General features: G+C 32.9%; 3 protein-coding genes across 3 annotated transcripts in view; 1 reads left to right on the forward strand and 2 right to left on the reverse strand.

Moving 5' to 3' along the window:
* Positions 1-413, reverse strand: part of LOC132169107 (uncharacterized) — a 2,503-nt gene extending 2,090 nt beyond the window's left edge. Inside the window, exon 1 of the mRNA XM_059580192.1 lies at positions 372-413. Within this exon, the coding sequence (XP_059436175.1) occupies positions 372-413 (42 nt within the window). The remainder of the gene's footprint in view (positions 1-371) is intronic.
* A 532-nt stretch (positions 414-945) lies between these two features.
* LOC132171712 (uncharacterized) lies at positions 946-7,546 on the reverse strand. The gene is made up of 4 exons (XM_059583098.1): positions 7,441-7,546; positions 7,239-7,322; positions 5,086-5,916; positions 946-3,243 (listed from the first exon to the last, which is right to left on the reverse strand). The coding sequence occupies exons 2-4, from the start codon at positions 7,242-7,244 to the stop codon at positions 1,474-1,476; spliced, it is 2,607 nt and encodes an 868-aa protein (XP_059439081.1). The 5' UTR covers positions 7,245-7,322; positions 7,441-7,546; the 3' UTR covers positions 946-1,473.
* A 10,294-nt stretch (positions 7,547-17,840) lies between these two features.
* On the forward strand, positions 17,841-18,564 carry LOC132169108 (nuclear transcription factor Y subunit B-1-like). The gene has a single exon (XM_059580193.1). The coding sequence runs from the start codon at positions 17,841-17,843 to the stop codon at positions 18,348-18,350; it is 510 nt and encodes a 169-aa protein (XP_059436176.1). The 3' UTR covers positions 18,351-18,564.
* The last annotated feature ends 3,108 nt before the right edge of the window (positions 18,565-21,672 follow it).

Raw genomic sequence — 21,672 nt, forward strand, 5'->3', positions numbered from 1 at the left:
GACACATTTAACTAAATGAGTCGTGTTTGGGTTGAAACGTATTGGGTTGACCCGACACACCAACACAACTTGTTAGTCCAAGTCGACCCACTCATTGGCCCTTTGGGCCTTTGGTAACCTAAGGGCGCTTACCAGTGGTGGACATGGGTGCGTTTGGGATTGCGATTTCGCAAGAATAATTTGTATTTTTAAAAGATGGGAAATGTTAGGTGTTCTTCTAGTGTTATCCTGGTGTCCTTCCAATTGTAATGTGGCTTTTAAAATCACCAATAGATTAAAAGTCAATAATGATAGTCTCAAATTTAATGATAATTTTAAAAGCCACATTACAGTTGGGAGGACACCAAAAGAATACTAGAAGAACACCTAACATTTCTCTTCAAAGATATCGCAGAACGTAAGGCATTTGTCATTGCGATTTAAAAAACAATTAATCTAAAATAGGAAAAAAATCTACGATTTCTATAAGCAAGTTAAGGGGTGCTTATTTGAAAATGTGCGAATTTAAAATAAAATCATGATTTCGCATAACAAATATTTGATAAAAAAAATACTGTTTAACATGTTTTATTAAATGCCTTCACGATTTTAAAAAGTAGTAATTTCAAAAACGCAATTTTTAAAATCGCATTATTGAAACCGCAATCCCAAACAAACCCATCGTCACATAGACCTCTACGGCCGGACCACCCTTAATCTCGTGGTTCTTCCTCTTTTGCTTTTGCTTATTTTTTTTCTTCTTATTTTATATTTTACATCAACTTCTGCTGAGACAACTTTAGTCACAACAATGAACAGTAAAGTTCAAATTGATGACAGAGGAGAGAGTGTATATCTGTGTCTTTAAGATACTCTGAAAACAGAAAGCTTGATGTTTGTACCAATGAATCAGAAATCCAACACATAGATCTACTCTATTGTTGGTGGTAAGCCTTAAGAGTCACAAGAGGGAAGCTATACTTTTTTTCTATTCAAGAGGGAAGCTGTACTTTTTACAACATAATGATAAGTAACGATATTCACGTGTACATGATCAGGCTGCAACCTTTCAGAAACTTGATCATTACCTGAGCAGCTGAAAATCAATTTTCTGCTTTACCATGAACATTGGAGATGGATGCTAAAAAGCATTTTTAGTAAAATCCTGACTTAGGAAATCAATTCAAAGGAAATTGCACTTGTGTCAATTTCTCCTACACGAAAAGATTAGTGATTACAAATGAAGGAACCATCTCCCCTCCTCTCCTATACTTCAGAACCCCAAGTCTCTTCACTGATATTTGTATGAGCAGGCTAGCCTCTGTGATTTTTTTATGTTCAGTAAGCCGTATGTGCTGAAACTAGGTGGATGACTGAAAAAGACTGATTTTATCGTCCTATGGTTATGGAAGCATTTGAAACAACAATGATCTTCACATTGTTGAGTGGCTTTTAGAAAACCCTTGAAGAATGGCCAGCCCATTTCTTTGTGCATCAAACCGGAGGCTCACCAGCCACATTGACTTTGCTACTGCACACCTCATCCAAATTCACTTCCATAGTGCTATCTACAATGTCATTACCAGCACCATTATTCAAAGTTGAACTAAGAGCAGCATTGCCACGGATTTTCTGGGAAGACCTTGAAATTGAGTTATGTGAAGTGTCCACACGCTTTCTCTTCCTCTTTGTGTCAAACAAGCCAGATTCAAGAGCTTCCCATACTTTTGTGGTCAATGGCCGGCTCCTCATACTCTGCCTCCGGCTGTTCGTAGTAGGCTGCTGCTCTGTACTAGCCCCACTATCAGATATCTTTGATGGCTCAGGCTGCTGGCTTGTTTCAGATAGAGAAGATAATTTGTTTGCACATGAGCTACCATTAGTTGGCATCATGTCCATTATAAAGGGTTCTTCAGTTCCTATATCTTGTGAATCATGAGGAAGGTTCAAGTCGATGAATATCTGAGGTTGATGATTTCCTGGAGATACTTCTCCACCTAGGCAATTCTCAGTGACACTTGCTGCATTACTCCCTTCTTGACTGCTTTTAGCCAGAGAACTGTCGGATGATAAATTCCGTGGACACACTCGAAAAGCCATGTCATGACATGCAGAAGGAAGAGTTGACTGGCAGTGGGACTCATCATCATTTTGCTTCCTGTCTGCAGAGATATCTCCAATGCTATGGCTCGACTCTCCACAGTTAAAAGCATTTAAAGCTTGCTGCTTCATGACTGGGGCTAAGTATTTGGCTTTCGAATGACTAGAATTCATCTTCTTGCTGAAGTGATGCTTCATAGCCTTTCCCTGGCCATTTTCCTTAAGCAGACTTGTGTTTGGACTGTTATGATCTTCTACTGCAGCAATAATGGGATCCATGGAATTGAGCACACCAACACAATCTGATGAGTCAACAGATGCTTCCATCTCAGTCATATCCCCTGCAGGGTTCGAGGTATTAATTTCTTCTGCTTCATCTTCTGACTCTTCTGATGTATCTTGTTCAGTTTCACTGGAAAGACTAGAGGAGGTAGATAAACTAGTAGTGTGAAAAGGTAAACTTCTCAGCTCTCTCACTTTAGGTAATTCTGTTTCATGAACCGCACTGGTATCTACAACTGTAAACTTCATAATATCTCGATTGCAGTTTGAAGTACGCGGCTGGAGGTAGCAATGGTGTTGTTTATTTGACAAACCATCAACGTTCTGTTTTCTGAGTGGTTCCCATTTGTCTTCCTTGTGTCCACTGCCTTCACCTGCGTCAATTTGTAGCTCAAGAAGCCCAGGATCTGATGCCACTTTATTCAAGACATCACTAACAGAATCGAAGTAATGGTTACCTTTCACTAGTTTCCTTCTGGAAAACTTCTTAACACCAGGAATAAGAAAAACCAAAGAATGCTTCGAACCAGAAACACCATGATCATTAGGCTGTTCAGAGTGCCATCCTCTTGCTAAAAGACGAGGCCAAACAGCTTCCCAGAAGAGATCACTGGATCGGGCTTTACTCAACCTGACATTTCCTCTTAGAGACTTGATTATGTCAGCAGCTGTAAAACTGGAGCAAGCTTTGCCAATTGGTATCTCAGGATGTAAAGAGATAACATGATTGGTCTTTATTGGCTCCATGGCTAGGCCAGTGAGATCTTGCTTCCCTTTGCCAATACCTATTGCTTCTATAAGCATATTGATACCAACAGTATCCTTTAGAGCGAATATGTATTCTTCAAATGAACATTTTCCCTCTCCAAAAGTCCTAGAAACCTACAATACATCACAATTTATGTGAAATCATGATGCAGCAGTTGTTAACAAATACATAGTAAATTTTACTGCAGAATTGCAGCACACACTATCTACAATACTGGGTTGATGCTGTGAATGTCAGCAATGATTACTGTTAGTTAAACATTAAAGGAAGCCAATGAATGTCAAAATAAGATTGTTTCATGGTGTAAATTTGGTGAACGCTTAGTTTGAACTTTTATGCGATATAAGTATGGCAAACCAACATTACTAGCAAGTTAGGAAAAAAAAACACTTATGTGCAGCACCTATCTACTAGAAGTAGAAGACAGACTTTCATGTAGCCTTAAGAGCACCTAGAAGATGAAGGGGCCTATAAATCAAGCAAAAAAATAAAGAGCTAGGGTTAAATCACGACCTCCTATTGAGGCAGATTTATAGGAGATAAAGGATCCTATCCTCAGTTGTACCAAAATCTGTGCATTCTTTATGTATATTCTCTTTCTTGTTGCATTCCTATTCGATGCTGGTTGACAGAGCCAACTATTTGGACTCAGCAATCAAATCCTGGTCCACCGTCGTTCCTCTAAAGGCCATACTATCCCCCAAGTCTTCTCTGCAAAGACCCCCAAAAAACCTGTGCATTTTTTTTTTTTTTTATATATATATACTCTCTTTCGTGTGCCATTTCTATTTCCACATTGGTTCACAGACCCTACTATTTAGATTCAGCAATCAAATCCTGGTCCACCATTGTAGCTCTTAGAGACCATATCATCCCCAAGTCTACTCTTCTAAGACCTCATTGGCCTTCCAATCCTCCTTAAAGAATTACACCAATGCTCTAACTGGGTCACTATATACCATATAGGTTTCCAAATATTGCCAGACCATTATCAACACTTCATTATCTTATTAGCGATTGAAGTTTTATCCACGCAGTCTCAAGTGTACTTATTTCTAGCTTTAAATATATATTTTTTCCACTAATGTTCTTTATGATGTCCATCAAAACAGCACCCTCCATTACCTTGCCACTATGTAACTTGCAAATTGTTACGAATCAGCAAGACAATTTACAAAGCAGTGAACATTTCTTTAAATGAGGCTAATGTTACATGAAATTCTAACCCAGTGCTTTGCTACTTTACATTATTGTAAATTCTATCTCCTCAATTCAAATAAGTCTCCTAAAAGAGATATTACAAAATGTCCTTACCTTGTCCAGAAACTAATAATAAATTGCTTTTAGGGAAAAACAGCTTAAGTCATTACCATCTTCGATAGAAAAGGGAAAGCAACTAATATAGATGAATCAAAGATACATACAAGAAAAAGATTAGTTAAATCATCAAAATGGACATTTTCCTTCTGTTACACAACTAATGAGATTGCTAAGAATCCACCCCAGAAAAATCATTTGAAATTGAATTAAGTTCTCCCAAGAATCATAATAGTCCAAATAACTACCATTAAGAATCTCAAGCTTGTGACGAGAAGCATCTGACCTCTTAGCACTTAAAAAGTTATGACACATACCACACACGTTCAAAGCATTATTTGAACTAAAGAATAAATAACAAATTAAGTCACTCAAGAAACATAAAATGGGATCCTCAGGTGCAAAGTACAACAAAATGCCAGTACCATAAAAAGGCTTACCAAGCCATATGTCTATATAACGTTGGGTATGTTTATAAAACCATTTGATACAAAGAGGTTGGTCAACAACATTAACATATGCAACTGCTTCGATGCCAAAAAACCTCTATACAAACTCTAATTTCTAAACAATACTTCATCTATTTATCCTAAACAATAAGATATGATGAGTCGTGTACAATGATGTTAGAAAGATACCTCACGCAACTTATATTGACATTCCTCTGAGACATGAGATGACAGCCGTGATAATAATTCTTGCTGCCTCCAACCTGTAAATATCTTTCGCCCATATATGCATCGTCTACTTCTTAACTTTCGGCATTCTGACCACCTACGATATCTATCAGACCCATAAAACTTTCCATGGTAGAAAGACAACATATCTCCCATCTCTTTACTCTCTACAAATCTTTTCACAAGGATAAGATTCTTCCCAAAAATATATAGACCAAGGAGAAAACTATCACATTCAATATCTGTCCAAGATTCACCCAGAGAGCCAGGAAGAGGACAAAAACCTCTCTCTACCTGATCCAACTTGTTTTTTAACTCAACTGATAAGGACAAGTCATCAACTTCCATGCTATCACTTCCAACTGGTTGGAGGCCTGGAATATTTTTCACAGATTTCCCATCACACAAACTAGTAGCCAGAGATTCCATATCAAGTTTTGAATATTCACCGTTTGAAGTAATCTGGCTTTCTTTTCTGTTTTCAAAATCTACAGTTCTATTGATGTTTTCAAGTTCACAATTTGCCCACATAATTGGGATGGGTAATCCACATGAAAAAGACTCTGGTAGATTGACCACAACTTCTGAATCAGCTGGTTCATTGATAACCTGCAACTGATCACATTCCGCTATTAGCGAGGGAATCTCTGCCTGATACCGGACTCCAATGCGAGGGAGTTCCTGTGGCTCTCCAAAAATATCATTCACATCAGGGGAACATGGGGTTGATAACTGTCTAGTAGATTCATCTTCAATTACTTCCATGATGTTAGCCATGTGAATAGAGTGCATCTGATAAAAACACAGAACAAATTGAATTGAGAAAATCACAACATAAAGGAATCATATATTTATAATTCTGTGTCAGATAAAACTTTGATTACAGAAAAACAATGTATCTTAGATCCTACTATTTCAATATGGATTAAAATGTAAGATCATGTTTGACCATCAAGATATCATTTGAAAATGAGAACTTCAAATTAATTTAAGATGGAAATACACTAATTCTATTCCTAGAATCATCTAACCTTTTACCTTTAGAACTAGGCATCTATGGGTGCCTTAATCACAACCATAAATTACTAAAATGTTTACATACTTCTACTCAAATATATGGTACTCCATTAATATAGAACACATACAAGCACTTTCTAACCTCATCTGCTCAAGATTAATGGTATGTATAAAGTCTTTACAATTGATAAATAAGAGTTGATTCATCTATCACAAAGCTAACTGCATTTTTTCAAAACGATAGAAGAAGAAGAAGTGCTCCTCTGATACAGTAAGAGTTAACACTGTGGCAGAACAATATGGTCCTCGCACATTGTACTTGCTCCTCATGAATCCGTGTATGGATGGGACTGAATCCTATAATTCGTGTCACTAGACTCTCAGAATACTATAAACCAAGTTATATATAGTCATTGCAAAAAACATTAACCAGTCAAAACTGTAAAATAATCGAACGATATCAAATTAATGCCATTAGCCTAAAATTAAATTGAATAGATAAAAAAAAAAAAAAAAATCAATTCCACCAAAAAGATAAAATCTATCCCACTATCGACAAGAAACTGCGGTATATTAAAACATGATATCAGTAATAAAAATCCAGTGTAGTAATACTTAAAGGATTACATATGTAATGCGGATCATTTTACACATACAATCGAACAGAAATAAAAGCCGCATTCTTGCAATCAAATTATCAAGAAAAATAACCATAACAGTGTCCATTGTCGAATCCAACATCCATAGTCAAAGCAATCACCCATATATATTTACTAAATACTAATTAAAGTAACATTAACAACAATAAACGAAGACAACGACACCCAACTACTCCTATGATATAATTATCTCATTCGCTACCATCACACCATGTCAAAGAAATTAACTAAGAGTATTAATCAAGTAAAAATAAGAGCAACCGAACACCATGTTGTCATTGTTTAGTACTAATTCTCAATTAATCCCCTAAAGGTCAAGTTATTTAACACTATCCAACCGTCCAAAGGCTAAGATAAACACATGAAACACAAGAAAGAAGCATAAATAATAAGGAGCAAAGCATGCAAAGAACGATTGGACAAGAAACATGTGCTAACCTCCATGGAAGAACTTGGACGTCAAAACCCACGTGCGAAAACGGACCTGGGTAAATGGGTCTTTCTCATGAACCTCGATGGTAACTTCTTATGTTTTGGTCGAAAAATAATGAAAAACAAGAAAAACATTAAAAACCAAGAAACAAAAAAATATATAAAGAAAAGAGACATTTTGAATGGAGAAAGTACTTTAAAGACTTACCTGGTGTAAAAGAAAAGAGCTTTCATGGATACGAGAAGTTGAATTCTGGAAGGATTGCCAAGAAGACGCAGAGAGAGAAGGCTATGAGAGGACTAGAAAACAAGAAAAATACACAAGTTCTTCTGAGAGATACAGAGGATTAGAGCTATTCGGTTTGATTTATGAGAGTGCGAGACCACACGCGTTCGTAGGTGGGGGCATTGGGCGCTGAATAACCAAAACGCCCATATTGCTCTCACGTTTTGTATGTGTTTTCGTTTCTATGGTGGTACTTTTTTGGAATTTTGTTTTTACTTTTAAACACCCAATTGTGTGAAAAAGAAAAAAAAATAAAATAAAGTTGCCATATAAATATAATCAATAATAATTTAGGGCAAATTATTTTAACTTTCTCTGAATTTTAAAGTTTCATTATAGTCTAATTAATCTTTATTAGAGAATTTCATTAATAGAAGATGTAAATTAAGGATATTGTCCTTATTATTTTTGATAAAAAAAAGGGACATATTTCGTTTTTTAGAAAGAAAAAAAAATGTTAAAAAATTTAGCATAATTTATATTTTTGTTTATTTAGACAAAGATTTCATAATTTAGATGAACCTTGAAGTTATATATATATATATACACACACTTTTTATTATGCATGTAATATAAGTTTTACAATGAATTTTAAAGCAAAATAGTAGTCACATGCATGTCTTTTAGAATGTGAAATTTATCTCCAAGAGGTAGCTCAATCGGTTGGAGACCACGCCTTATGAAGCGGAGGTCACTAGTTCGAATCCCTCCTCCCCCTTCTTGTGTGGACATGTCCTAAAAAAAAAAAAAAAGGCGAAATTTAGATACAATATCATAGGTATATTCATACATATGGTCAGCCAATAACATAATATGAGGGGTAAAAAATAAATTACCAAAAGAGTTAACACCAGTATTTTTTTTTTTTGGTAATTTTTTTTTTCCATTTTTTTACAAGCGGTCAACCAATAACCCTAACGTCTATTGAATATGCACGCATTAGTATAAAAATATTAAGTCCCATATGAGAAAAGATCTCGTAATCCATTTATCATATGGATATGGTGGAGATAATTATTTTTATCATTTATCGTTGTTAATATAACATAATTAGGCCGAAACCTACATGCTTAAGGTTTTAGGTTGAATGATGTTCTAACATGGTATATTATAAACTCACTGAATGATTGTTGTATTTTATTTCACTTTTGGGTAGACTAACGTAGTCATTTTAATATTTGGGTCCATAATGGGTTAGACCAATTCTATAAGCACTTGAATAAGCCATGTACTCTCACCCTACATATATAAATGAAGTTAGCCTATTAGACTTCATTAGGTTATCAGAGCAATTAGAGTTGAGAGACTAGTGTCCTCTACACACACAATACAACAAGACAAAGGGAGATGGTAGACTCATCGTCTAACAAAGAAGATACGTTTACATTCTTTTTATTGTTGTTCACATGCTATAGAGTAAGACAAATTTATTTAGTAAGATTCTAACATGAACGCCTATTGAATATGCACACATTAGTATAAAATTATTAAGTCCCATATGAGAAAAGATCTTATAACCCAAATATCATATGGAGATGGTGGAGATAATTATTTTTATAATTTATCATTGTTAATATAACATAATTAGGAACCTACATGCTTAAGGTTTTAGGTTGAATGATGTCTAACATGGTATATTATAATCTCATTGAAAGGGTCTCTAATATGCCAATCTCCTTAAAACCGTATTCTCTCCATATTCTAAATTTATAATCTCCATAACAACATTTTCTCTCCATATTCTGGATTTAGCGGATCTCTTCCCTTAAATTATCATCTCAATTGTAATGTTTCTCAAAATTATCAACATTTATAGTGTGCCCTACCAAACTACCAAAGGGGTTGTAATGTACATTTTTTTTTTTTTAATGAAAATGATAAAAATACCATGTGTATAAGATTAAAAAAAATCACAATAAACAAAAAATACAAAAAAAAAAAAAAAAAATCAGAAAAAGCCAAAAAGTTAAAATAAAAAAATAAAAAACATTACAGAAAAAAAAAAAAGGCAAGACATTCAGGAAAAAAAAAAATTTTCATAAGAAAATATGAAAAATGAAAAATTTTGAAATGACCCACGACATCTTTTTGGTTTTTTTTTTTTTTTTTTTAATTAAATTTTTTTTTTTCGATTTTTGATATTTTTAATTTTTTTTTCAGAATTTTTTCAATTTTTTATTTTTCCTGAATTTGTTTTGCATTTGTTTTCATTTTCTTCTGAATTTTTGGTTTTCTTTTCTTTTCTTTTCTTTTTCCAGGAATTTTTAAAAAACATTTTCTTAATTTTTTTTCTCTATGCGCACAGTAATTTTGTTGCTGTTTTCTTTTTATTACCTTTTTCTGGTTTTTTTTTTTCTCTGAATTTTTGGCCTATTTTTTTTACTCTTTCTGAATTTTTTTTATTTTATACACATGACATTTTTGTCATTTTGGCGTCCTTTTAGTAGAGGTATATTTTAAAACGAAATACTAGTGTTCTCGTAGTCCTTGGTGAATATTATTTTCTTAAAATTATAGTTTAAAAAATATTACAGTTAAATAGGTAGTTTAAAGGTAAGTGTAGTTTCCTCTAAAGATTATGTCTAAGTTTAGTTTCTTCTTTCCCATATGGCAGTGTTCAAATGGGAAACTAACTTCTACTTCTTCTTTTTTAATTTTAGTTTTAATTATTATTTTTTTTATTTCTTTTTCAATGTTCTCATGATCCTCAGAAGACTTTTGAAGTAAATGGGTATCCAAATTGTTTAGTTAGATTTATTTGATTTAGTCAAACACTTACACTCCTAATTCCTTAAATACTATCTTAATGCTAATTTTTTTAGTGGGGTTCCTTGTGTTTGTCCTCTAGGCTCTAGCAATTAACAACCTTAGTTGGGAAAGAAAAAAAGTAAATTTACTAATTAAAATGACAACCACAAATCAGTTGGACAAACACAATAAAGAAACTTACTAGGTAAAATTTAAAGTTCACTTGAAAAATCGATTAAGTCAATTAGTCAATTTTTTTTTTTTTTTACCACCTACCAAACCGATCTATCTCGAAACAATACTTTTATTTTACCTACCGACCGCCGAAAGTCGATTGTCTGTCGATAATGATTCAATAGCAGCCAATAAGTAGTTGGTAAATAGTAAATAGTTAATCTGTCCACCCCTAAAATGTGTGTGGTACGTTGAAGGATCCATGACCGTAAACATTAAATGCATGGACCAATAAGAAAAAAAAAAAAAAGAGGAGGAAAATTGAAGTCCATTATTTATTTATTTATTTTTAAGTCTGTAGTTATGAACTTATGACGTAGCCCGATGCTACATTTCATTTCATTTCATTTATTCTCACATCTTCCAAAATTTAATGCAAAGAGATGATATTATTACTGTTATTTAGTTTTAGGAAAAAGTACACCTACTTCATGCTCAAAGTCGACTTATTTATTTATTTTTTCTTATATAACTCAACAAATTTAATATATCAATCATTAAATTTATGGTACTCAGATGAACTCCATATAAATTTAATGATGAATTCATCCATTCGCTGTGAAGATAGTTAAAAAACGAAATGAATTCTATCATTTCTCTTTTCTTATTTATTTATTAGTTTTAAATTATTAGAGACACGTGTCGCAATATAATTGGAGCCGACGTTGCACTCTGACAAATTTCCGTCAAAGTTTTTGGACGAAAGTTAGATACAGGGACTTATTTGTTTATTTTGCTTACCATAGTAAGTTTTCAGTCATTTTTTGTACCTTAAAAAGCTATTTGCAACTCAATGAAATCCCATAGAATGATTTTGTATTTTTTCTAAAACAAAATCTGGATAATGAAACAATTCATCTTTATATTTCACTTCCTTTCCCCAACAATGAAAACTTAAGAATATTTATTTATCTAATTTTTCTCTTGTAGGCAGAAACCACACTAGATATTTGATTTTTTTTTTTTCCAAGTGATTAACAGATGCAAATCATATTTGTCGTGCTTAAAGGAAGTAGATATAGATAGTATTGGTATGAAAAGAAAAGAAAAGAAAAGAAAAGAAAATATTAAGCCAAGCAAAGCTCGAACTTGTCAAGATGCGATGGACAGGGCTACTTTTGTGAAAGACGAGGTACATGAAACTATACGGGCCCCGGCCCAAGTTACTCCGATTGAGGTGGATTATGAGGAAGACCCTTTACAAGAGAGCCCAACGTCGCATCTTTTACTATTTCAGCAAGCAGCCCAAAATGGCAACTCTTCCAATGGGCACACCCAGAATGGCAGCAGCCCAAAATGGAAACTCTTCAAGACTTCAATAGACAAATTTTCTAGTTTTCTTTTTTAAGTTTTGAGTGATGGGGATGAAGGATTTGCATAATGGTCTAGGAAAGCACAAAGCATCTGATTTCATGATTTCTAGGAGATAAAAAAAAGAAGCTTATCTCACATATATAACTCCATGAAATTGAGGTACTTCTTTCTTCAAAGGGCTTGGTGTTTTTGATGTTATTGCAAGAGAATCCTAATAACATCAAGTTTAATTAAATATTTAATATGTTAGGCCTCACATTGAACGAGTTGAAGCTTACGTACACGTGAGAGAGTGTTAAAATATTAATTAATAATTAAATTCATAATTGTTTTTATCTGTTTAATTAAGTTTTTAGAACAACCGATAATTTAACAAAATGCTCAAAAAAGAAATAGCACAAATATGGCAGTTTCTTCGAGGATTTAATTTAGGCACAAGGGGATTTACAATGCCAAGATCTAAAGGAAATCTCTTCATCAATAACCCATTATGAAAATTAATTTGGAATATCTTATTAATCGGTTCATGATCATGTATGCTGTGTGCTGGTTATTATATTATAAAAGAAAAACTCATGCATGCATAATTACACGTTGTAAATAAGGCAAATATCAATCAAGCCAAATATGATGAGAAATTTGACTGGTATCGTAATATAGATTATATTCCAACCAGAAATATAAAAAATGCATAAGATTTGTTCAAGTGTCAATTTGGCATAACAAATGAAAAGGAGATGAAACAGTGAAGAAAGTGAAACATGAGATATATATGTAGAGGTAGCTAGATTTGATGAATTCCTTGCGTTTAAACTTTTTAATTATATAGGACTGGTCCAAAACGCACCCTGCCAAAGCCCCCTAGATACAGAAATCTAGAAGAGATCACTAGCTGAGATGCCCACTAGAGCAACCAATTAGAGTGGGATGAAGAGGAATCTTGTCAAAAGTGGGAAGGTACCTCCCAAAGAGAAAAGAAGCAGAATGTATAATTTTCTTTAGGTTTTTTTTTTCTTCAAGTCTACACCCACTAATTGCTAATCGACAATACTTTATTTCCCTATAGTTGTGTTAGAGAATCCCTAGCTAAGTCAACTCCAAATGGTAAATTTGGCATAATTATCTCTTGTTGTTCTAGTCAAATAGCCACTACAATTAACTATGTTAAATTATTACTTATTCTAAAAGTATAAGCCGATAGGAAATAGTAAATAATTTAGTCATTTAATCCAAATATACTTTAACAACTCTTCCATGATGAGTAAGGTCAGCCTAATACATGTAATGTTTAATTGAAATGAGGAGTAAAATATAGAGTTAGGATTCGAACTAAAGACTTTTGACATTAGTATCATGTTAAAGTATCACTTATATATATCCCAAAAGGCAAAAGCTAGCTTAAAACTAATAAGAAAGAGTAATTTTAATAATTTAATTAATATTTTAACAAGCTACAACACACTAAATTGCCACTTATTAGAGTGACTGGTCTTTCTTTTGAAATGGCTATGCTGCCCTATAATTGATACCATATGGATAGAACTTTGTTGGTTAATATATGCTTCATTAGAATTATGCCCAAAATTAAAAGCAGAAAAATGTTTGAGTTATGAAAGAGGGAGTGGTGTTAGTCTATGTGAAGCTTGGTTGTGTCAGACCCAGTTTGTACCAGATCCGGTCCGACATTGGAAGCCCTAAGGCTTAACGCCGATATGATTTTGTACTTATGTATTATTGAAACATCTTATATTGTTTCTCTCGAAAATAGTGAAACATTGCTCGTTGAAACTTTATGAACACAGTCCTTAGTGATGAACTACATAAATCTCTATGTTTTGTCATTGTTTTTTTGTTTTTTTGTTTTTTGTGTTCTTTTTAATTTTCGCATCTTACTGGTTTTTAAAAACAAGATAAGTTTCCTAACAATGGGGCATTATAAAACAAACCCATAGGCCGAAACGAGTAATACGAGCATAAAGCAAACGTCAAAATTGATTTTTAGATCAATAAAGCTCTACAAATTAACCTACTTTTTTAGGTCAAAAGCTTTAAAAGGAAGTTATGAGATCCATACTAATGTCTTTATAATTGTTTTTCCTCTACTTTTGTTCATCCAGCTGCCTGCTGAAGAAACTTTCAATTTGTTTACTGAGCATGGACCACATATATCATGTTCTCTAAACAGTGGTTTCATGCCAAGAAGTACGGTAAGATGCAGAAGATTGGTTAATGCAACTTTTGGTGACAAGCAATAATCCAGGAACATATATCAAGATCATGTTGTTTAATATACAATTGGAGATGGGATATATTCCATAACAATGAATTGTGTCTTTTGGGGGAAGTTGGGAATATGTAAAAGGTATCTTTCTATATCAAATTTCCTCGAATATTAGTTCACTATCTTTTCTGATTTTTTTTTTCCTCACCATTCAATATTTTCCATCCTTAATTATTTACCTATAATTTTTTAATAGTTTCAATTTTCATTTCTAAATATAAATAGAAAGGAAGAAGCAAGTGGGTGGAATATATATATATTGATTAATTTTTCTGTAAGTCATGGGAGATCCGTTTGCAGCAGATGGAGAGACAGCTTCCTAAGTCCCTCATTTTAATTTAATTTAATTTAATTTTTTTTTTTTTTATAAATTTTTAAATCACTTTCCTTTCTCTAACGTGATAATAATATTAATTGCCTATTTTAGCATATAAATTGTCAGTTTTATGTTCAACCCATTAAATGTTTTGAGTTTTTTCATGTGGTTGATACTAATTTTGGCAAATCTATCTGTCTCTGGCTAATAATTAAGCTATGTCCCTATATATATATCCTTTCAAAAGGACAACCGATGATGATGTCAATGAAATCGAGTACATGATTAATAACATAAACTCGGATTTCAGATTTAAACCGGCTCTCCTTTCGACAGGTGTAGTACTTGTCGTCTACTGCACGTGTGTTTCCACTCAAGGGCCACTAAATTATATTAATTATGTATATAATTGTTCTTGCTAGCTTAATTAGGATTTTCCTAGAGTAATTAAAGACAACCTAAAATTTAGTGGTGACGATCTTTAATTTCGCTTGAAAGTAATTTAACTAAGCGACAAATTGAATTTCTCTATGATTATCGAAGTGAATCATTTTGCGGCCTCTTTTCTTTTATATTCTCGTTCAGCTTTCACGAATCTCCAATTTGTGAGATCATGATATATATTTTGTTTAAATTAAACATCAGAGCATCTAATAATTACGATTAGCATACATAAGCAAAAAACAATCTCAATAAACAAATTAAAGTAACAACCACCTTTGAGCCTACTCACACTCATACTATAATAGAGTTGTGGGGATGATTCAACAAGCACACATTGTCAAGACTATGACTCATAGACAAATTTGAACCAGATAAAAAAGAAAAAAGAAAAAAGAAAAAAAGGTTGACCTATGCCATGGTCATCACAAACATATAGATCAATCTCTTCTGATGATTGACACGTGTCAGCAGCACTGAGTAATCTTGGTGATGATGGTATTTATATTTTTATATAGAAATCCAGAGTTCCATGACCCGACCGTGATGTTACAAAAATCGACAAGAAGTTGAGATGATTTGCTGTTGTGTAGAGTGACATGATCTGGTGTTGAACTCTAAGTAGTAGGTATTCCAACACTAGGGTGTTTAATTTATAATTAATCAGCTCTTTTTAGGTCATGGTTTGGTTGCATCTAGAGGACTGTAACCATAACACGTGCATATATGTGATCCACAAATTCAAATTGGCATGCATTATTTTAATCATATTTGTTTTCAAACTTATTGGGAACATTGAAGAGATTAAGGGCCAAATTAGGGGAGAGGGGGGACCATTTCGTTTGTAATTGATAAGCTTCAGCCTTTTCTTTTGCTTAATTACCTTAGGGCATAGCTAGATTGCTCCCATAGACCCATAGATGTACATGAAATACTTGAAAAGAGAGAGAGGGGGGATGGAATTACAACTACTTTACTATTTTGTAGTACATGAACTACTTGAAAAGAGAGAGGAGAGAGGGGGGATGGAATTACAACTACTTTAGTACTATTTTGTAGTACATGAACTACTTGAAAAGAGAGAGGAGAGAGAGGGGATGAAATTACTAGTACTAGATGCCTTTAGTAATAGATTAGAAAGAAAAAAAAAAATGCCTTTAGTAATATTTTATATAGAGTAATGCTATTTAGTAGATTGATGTATAACTATATACAGTTTGATGGTGTTACAGCAAGACAAAAAAAAAAAAAAAAAAATTCAATAGTTGATTTTTACTGGCACGTCATCTTAATTATATGACAATCGTATAACAATCTATTGAATAGTACTGTTATAGAAAACAACATAATTTTTTTTGAACTTTATTGTATTATGAAGAAATATTTGTTGTAATCCATTGCATACGAGTTCATCAAAATCTAATGAAGGAAAGCGACACATTAACATATCTTAAGAGCATTTCGTTTTTTGTCTTACCATTTTATTTTTCTAACAAAGAGCATTACTTGTTATATTACACGAGACTATCTTCAAAGGGTTGCTTTTGTGAAATGAGATTTTACTTTTGAATAATGCTATATAGTACTCTTGATCACATCCATTTATATATCGCACCTACTTTACACCGGTTTATGCAGTGTGTTTTAAGTAGTTCTTTTTAAGCTACTTAATTAGAAAGTCACTTAAAACATATCACGTCAGCATGTATAAAATATATATGTGTAATAAATAAGTACGAAGAGTAGCATTACTCTTAAATTTTTTGAGTAATGCTATTTGTTGTATGAGTATTATAAAATTTGATGATGTGGTAATAAAAATTAACCATTTGATTTTGACCAACACTTGTAAAAAATAAAAAATAAAATACTAATTTTTATTACCACATCATTCCAGTTATATGGCAATCATATAGCAATGTAGTCTTACTCTTTATTGCAGCCCCTTAATCACAATCGGTCCAAGCCTAGCTAATGCATGTGCACCTATGCTGGCAATGCATGCACCTTGCCAATAATATTGTGAATTCCCAGTCTATCAATGATAATGAGAGGTACACACATAAGTTAAATTTGACATGTTCTTTAATGGATATATATATATATATATATATTTCAATTAAAAAGAACATGTCAAACTAACTTATATATATATATATATATATATATATATATATAGTTTTGAAATGCATCCAATGAAAAATGATTTGTCCCGTATAATTTGCATCTCCATTTGGTTGGACTTTTTCAGGGGTGCTTTAACTTCTAAAAGGTGAAGTTATTTTGCATCTCGTTAATTTGCTACTTCCAAAATGTTTTCTAATTTTATGAGAAGCAATTAAAACAGCTGAATTTCTCATATTTTAAATAGATATATATACTGTTCAAAAATAAACTTTTAGAGCATTTCTAGCAAAAAATGTAAACTAGTTTTTTAGTTAAATTTAACTATTATGCCTTATTTTCTTACTCCAACAGTCATTGTAAAATAGAAGTTTTTCCTACAATTGCTATAATAAACTTTATTATATATATATATATATTTTATATATTTTTTAATCTTTTCTCTCTTTTTATGGGGAAGACAAAGAAATGACAAAATATAATAAAATAATACTAAAAAATAGTATTTAATTAGAGTAGATAGTTAAAATAAATGTGTGAAAAACTAGTAAGTAAAATGAAAAAAGTTACATTTTGAGTAGTTAAAATGAAAACCATTGCCGGAGATGCTCATTCCAACAGGTTGGTAAAGTTTAATATAAGGTCCTTAAAATAATAATTATACCGGATAAGGGTATATAATTAAGAAGCAAAAACCTTTATTAATTACTTTTGAAAAACAAAAATAATCTTAATTATGTGGTGGAAGTACCTTTACCATCTACATATATAGCCCACATATACATACACACACATACATACATATGCGTCTATATAGCAGCCAGGCTGAGGGAAGCAACGTGTCTGTGTTTGAGAGGATCAAAAATGGGCAATAATTCAGAGAGGGAAGGGTTTAAGTACCATTTGGATGGTGGTAGTAGCGAAGATGGGATGATGAAAGAGCAAGATCGGCTGCTTCCGATAGCTAATGTGGGGCGGATCATGAAGCAGATTCTTCCTCCCAACGCAAAAATCTCCAAAGAAGCCAAAGAAACCATGCAGGAGTGTGCGTCGGAGTTCATAAGCTTTGTGACTGGGGAGGCTTCGGACAAGTGTCATAAGGAGAAGCGCAAGACTGTGAATGGTGATGATATTTGCTGGGCTATGGCAACTCTAGGATTTGATGATTATGCCGAGCCATTAAAGAAGTATTTGCAAAGGTATAGGGAGTTAGAAGGGGAGAGAGCTCAGCAAAGTAAGGCAAGCAGCAATGAAGAAAAGATTATTAGTGAAACATCAAATTATGGAGCTTCCACACAAACAAAACCTACTGCTCCCTTGAACTTCAATGTGATTGAGAGGAGTACTCATAGCTCTCTGTCCAGGCGATTTTGAAAGATATAAAGCATGGTAATTAATAATTGATTTCTACTACTACTACTACTCTTTGTATTTAACATTTTGATGCTGATGGTGATCGATGTTGTAGACATAATTAATCATATTATAGCTAGCTATAGTAGAGGTGGGCTAGGGAGAGTTTCGGGGTTCTTTTACTTATTGTGTGGGATACTAAATCTTGGATTTTCACTTTGATTGACTGTTTTAGTTTGAGGAATATGTGAAATAAAGCTAATCCTTGTATCTTTTTCTCTGAAATTATGACTTTCATTGCAACAAATTATAAGAAAATCATTGTTAATTAGTTATATATATATATTGCTGTTCTTGGCTAGGATGAATAAAATTATTAAACAAAATGTATATTTTTAGAAATCAAGAATCAACCAATTAAGCATCTGTTAAGAGTGGAAGGTTGGAATTAATCTTAAAACTAAATTGACCCTAGATCTAATTAACCAGTACCAGAATGTCTGAGAAAACACTCAAAACAGTATAAACATTTCTAGACTTGCCCCAAAAAGTCCTGAAACTAACAAACTTATCTTGGTTTGCATGTTAGTTGGAAATATGTGTATGATTTAGGGTTATTTTTTTTTTATTTATTTTTTTTTAATTTTTTTAAGCTTACTATAAATTTTCTTATTGTCAACCTAAATTCAAGTAGAATTGCTTTCCAATGAATGGGATAATTTTGCAATATATGAGCTTTGTTCAAAATTAACCCCAATCTACAAACAATTGAAACATTGAAACCTATATGTTTGATTAAATTTTAGATCAATGTGATTGATGCAATTAGCTAGATATGTTTTCCCTTTTTGTTTGCAGTATCTTCATCAACATGATTCAATTCCCTCTTCAATTCTGTGGTTTACACATGCTCTAGTTTCATCATCGTCTGGTATATGATTTAGATCCATGAAATTCCATGAATGATTAAATGCTTGGGGTGTTGGAATCCTAGTCTAGAACATGAATTATCATGTCAAATCATTTTCCTTTTTTATTTTTTTGTGTTGATGATACTAAGTATATATATATATTCATGACCTAATACAATTTCTGAGGATTGCTTGCAGTTTGGTTTGATTTTACAATGAAGGAATTCCAAATTATACTCTGAACTAGAAGAAGAACTAGCAAGGACATAGCCTAGCTAGCTTCTGTCAATTGAACAAATTTATGCAGAGAAGCTAATTAACTAGTCACCATCTTTGCTTAAGTGAATCAACATCCAATTAATACTCAAGTAGTCATGAACTGTTAATTACAGGATTACCCAAAAGGATATATTTGTCTAGAAATCTAGGGTTTTCTTTGAACACTGAAAATCTGGGGACCACTGTCAGCTGTTTTAGTGGCTCTATCTTCCATGGATTGTCGTTGAAGGCCTCATCTTGTCTTGGCGTGCTGACATTTTTCTATAGTCAAATGAGTTAGGATCATATCCCCACAAGTCAGTAGACCTTTTGGAAGTTTTGTTCACATATATTCTTCTTATATATACAGAGAAAAGGGAGAAATATGAGAGTAAAATTTAAGGTTTTCAACTGAGGTTGGTTCGAGTGGTAAGTCATTTGGCTTTGGTACTTAAAAGTTCAAAGTATTAAGTTTAGGCAGTTCTTTGGGGCTACGCAACTTGAGCTTTACCCAACTCGTATGAAGGAAGCGCTTTGCACAGTGTTCTAGGATATAGTCGGGGCAGAGCCTTGGATCGATACCTCTATTATCATAATAATTTTTTTTAAAAGGATTTTTAGGTTTCTGTCACATTGCTAGCTCTACATGAAAGATAGATATATACTGCCTCTTCTTTTTCCTGATAATTACAAAAGAAGAGAGAATATTAATTGATTATACGAAATTTTATACGGAAACCATTGATCAAATTATCCTTTAATGCAGTACTTTGTGATATATACTTTTATACCTGCAGATATATATGCTAGAATAGCTTGCATCTTTTACTTTGTGATATACTTTTATATCTGTAGATATATATGCTAGAATATCTTTTTATAACAGCAAGGGCCAAATGAATAGTGGTACGTACGGGCATGGACTTGGGCCAGTACCTTTATAGTATGCATGATGTTAAGTACTATTGATGAATAAAACATAATAATAAGCCAAACTCTGGTTTTATGAAATGAAAGGAAGTTTGATTCAAAAAAAAAAAAAAAAAAAATAATAATAATAATAAAATAAATAAGATAATCGCACTACGTGCCATTTGCCAAAGCCGTTTGATGCGACAGAAAGCACATGTGATCATAAGTACTTCTCCATGTGACACGATCTACCAAGATTGGCTTGACGCAAAGCATATATACAATTGGGACCGACACGTTGTCATGGATGGATGATGGATCCATATCCAGAGTTGGTGCATTTACATCATCACTACTTGGCCGGCCGGTACCTAATTATTGGTAATATTAATTAATATATATGCTAAGAAATGCACCAACTGGACTTGCAGAGCCTAGTTAATTCAAAAAAATATTTGTCTCAGCACCAATTTCCTTAAACTCTTATATATATATATATATGAAGAATTCTGTGATCATGCTCAAAATAGTGTTCGATCTCTTTGATACACATTGTTCGAAAACATTTTAGTCAATAGTCCTGAGGATATATATCCTTAATTCTTCGACAATCTGTAAATTAAGGACGGAGTTGAAACAAGAACAAGAACCTTAATTATCAGTTTTCTTTGTGCTTAGCCGATGTACGTATGCAAAATAAAATGAAACTTTCGAGTCGTGTTCGAATGGAACCTTGCGATGAAGTCATGTGATCAAATGAGTTTTGACTATCTATGATCGAAAGTCTTGGGTTCACCGGAAAAAAAATAAAAAGGGCTTAATTAGTAATGTTTGGGATAGTGGCATTTGGAAGAAATATCACTAAAATGCATCATTTACTGTTTAAACAATACTATTCATAAAATAGTGACGTTTGAATAATGTTAACGTTCAAAATTATAGCACCTGTTCGATCTAGTATAGATCGAGACCTGTTTTGACCTACTAAATGTTAGAATTGAAAAATATTCATAGTCCTTTTGAATAAGCTTTCTTACGTCACCAATATTGTCTTCATCTGGTATTGAAATCACCAAAATATGACTAGTCTACATATAAAGCGGCATTCATCATGCAATATCGCATGTCACTAATGCAGTGCCACCAATAGAAATCGATGCTTCTTTTGAGTTCCTATTTGAAATAATTAATTAATGCGTGATGTATTGTGGACTTACGCTTTTGGGAACTGTAATTGGATTCCGACTTGAAGAAATTTGAAG

This window comes from Corylus avellana, chromosome ca2 (genome assembly GCF_901000735.1).
Source record: "Corylus avellana chromosome ca2, CavTom2PMs-1.0".
Taxonomy (NCBI): Eukaryota; Viridiplantae; Streptophyta; class Magnoliopsida; order Fagales; family Betulaceae; genus Corylus; species Corylus avellana.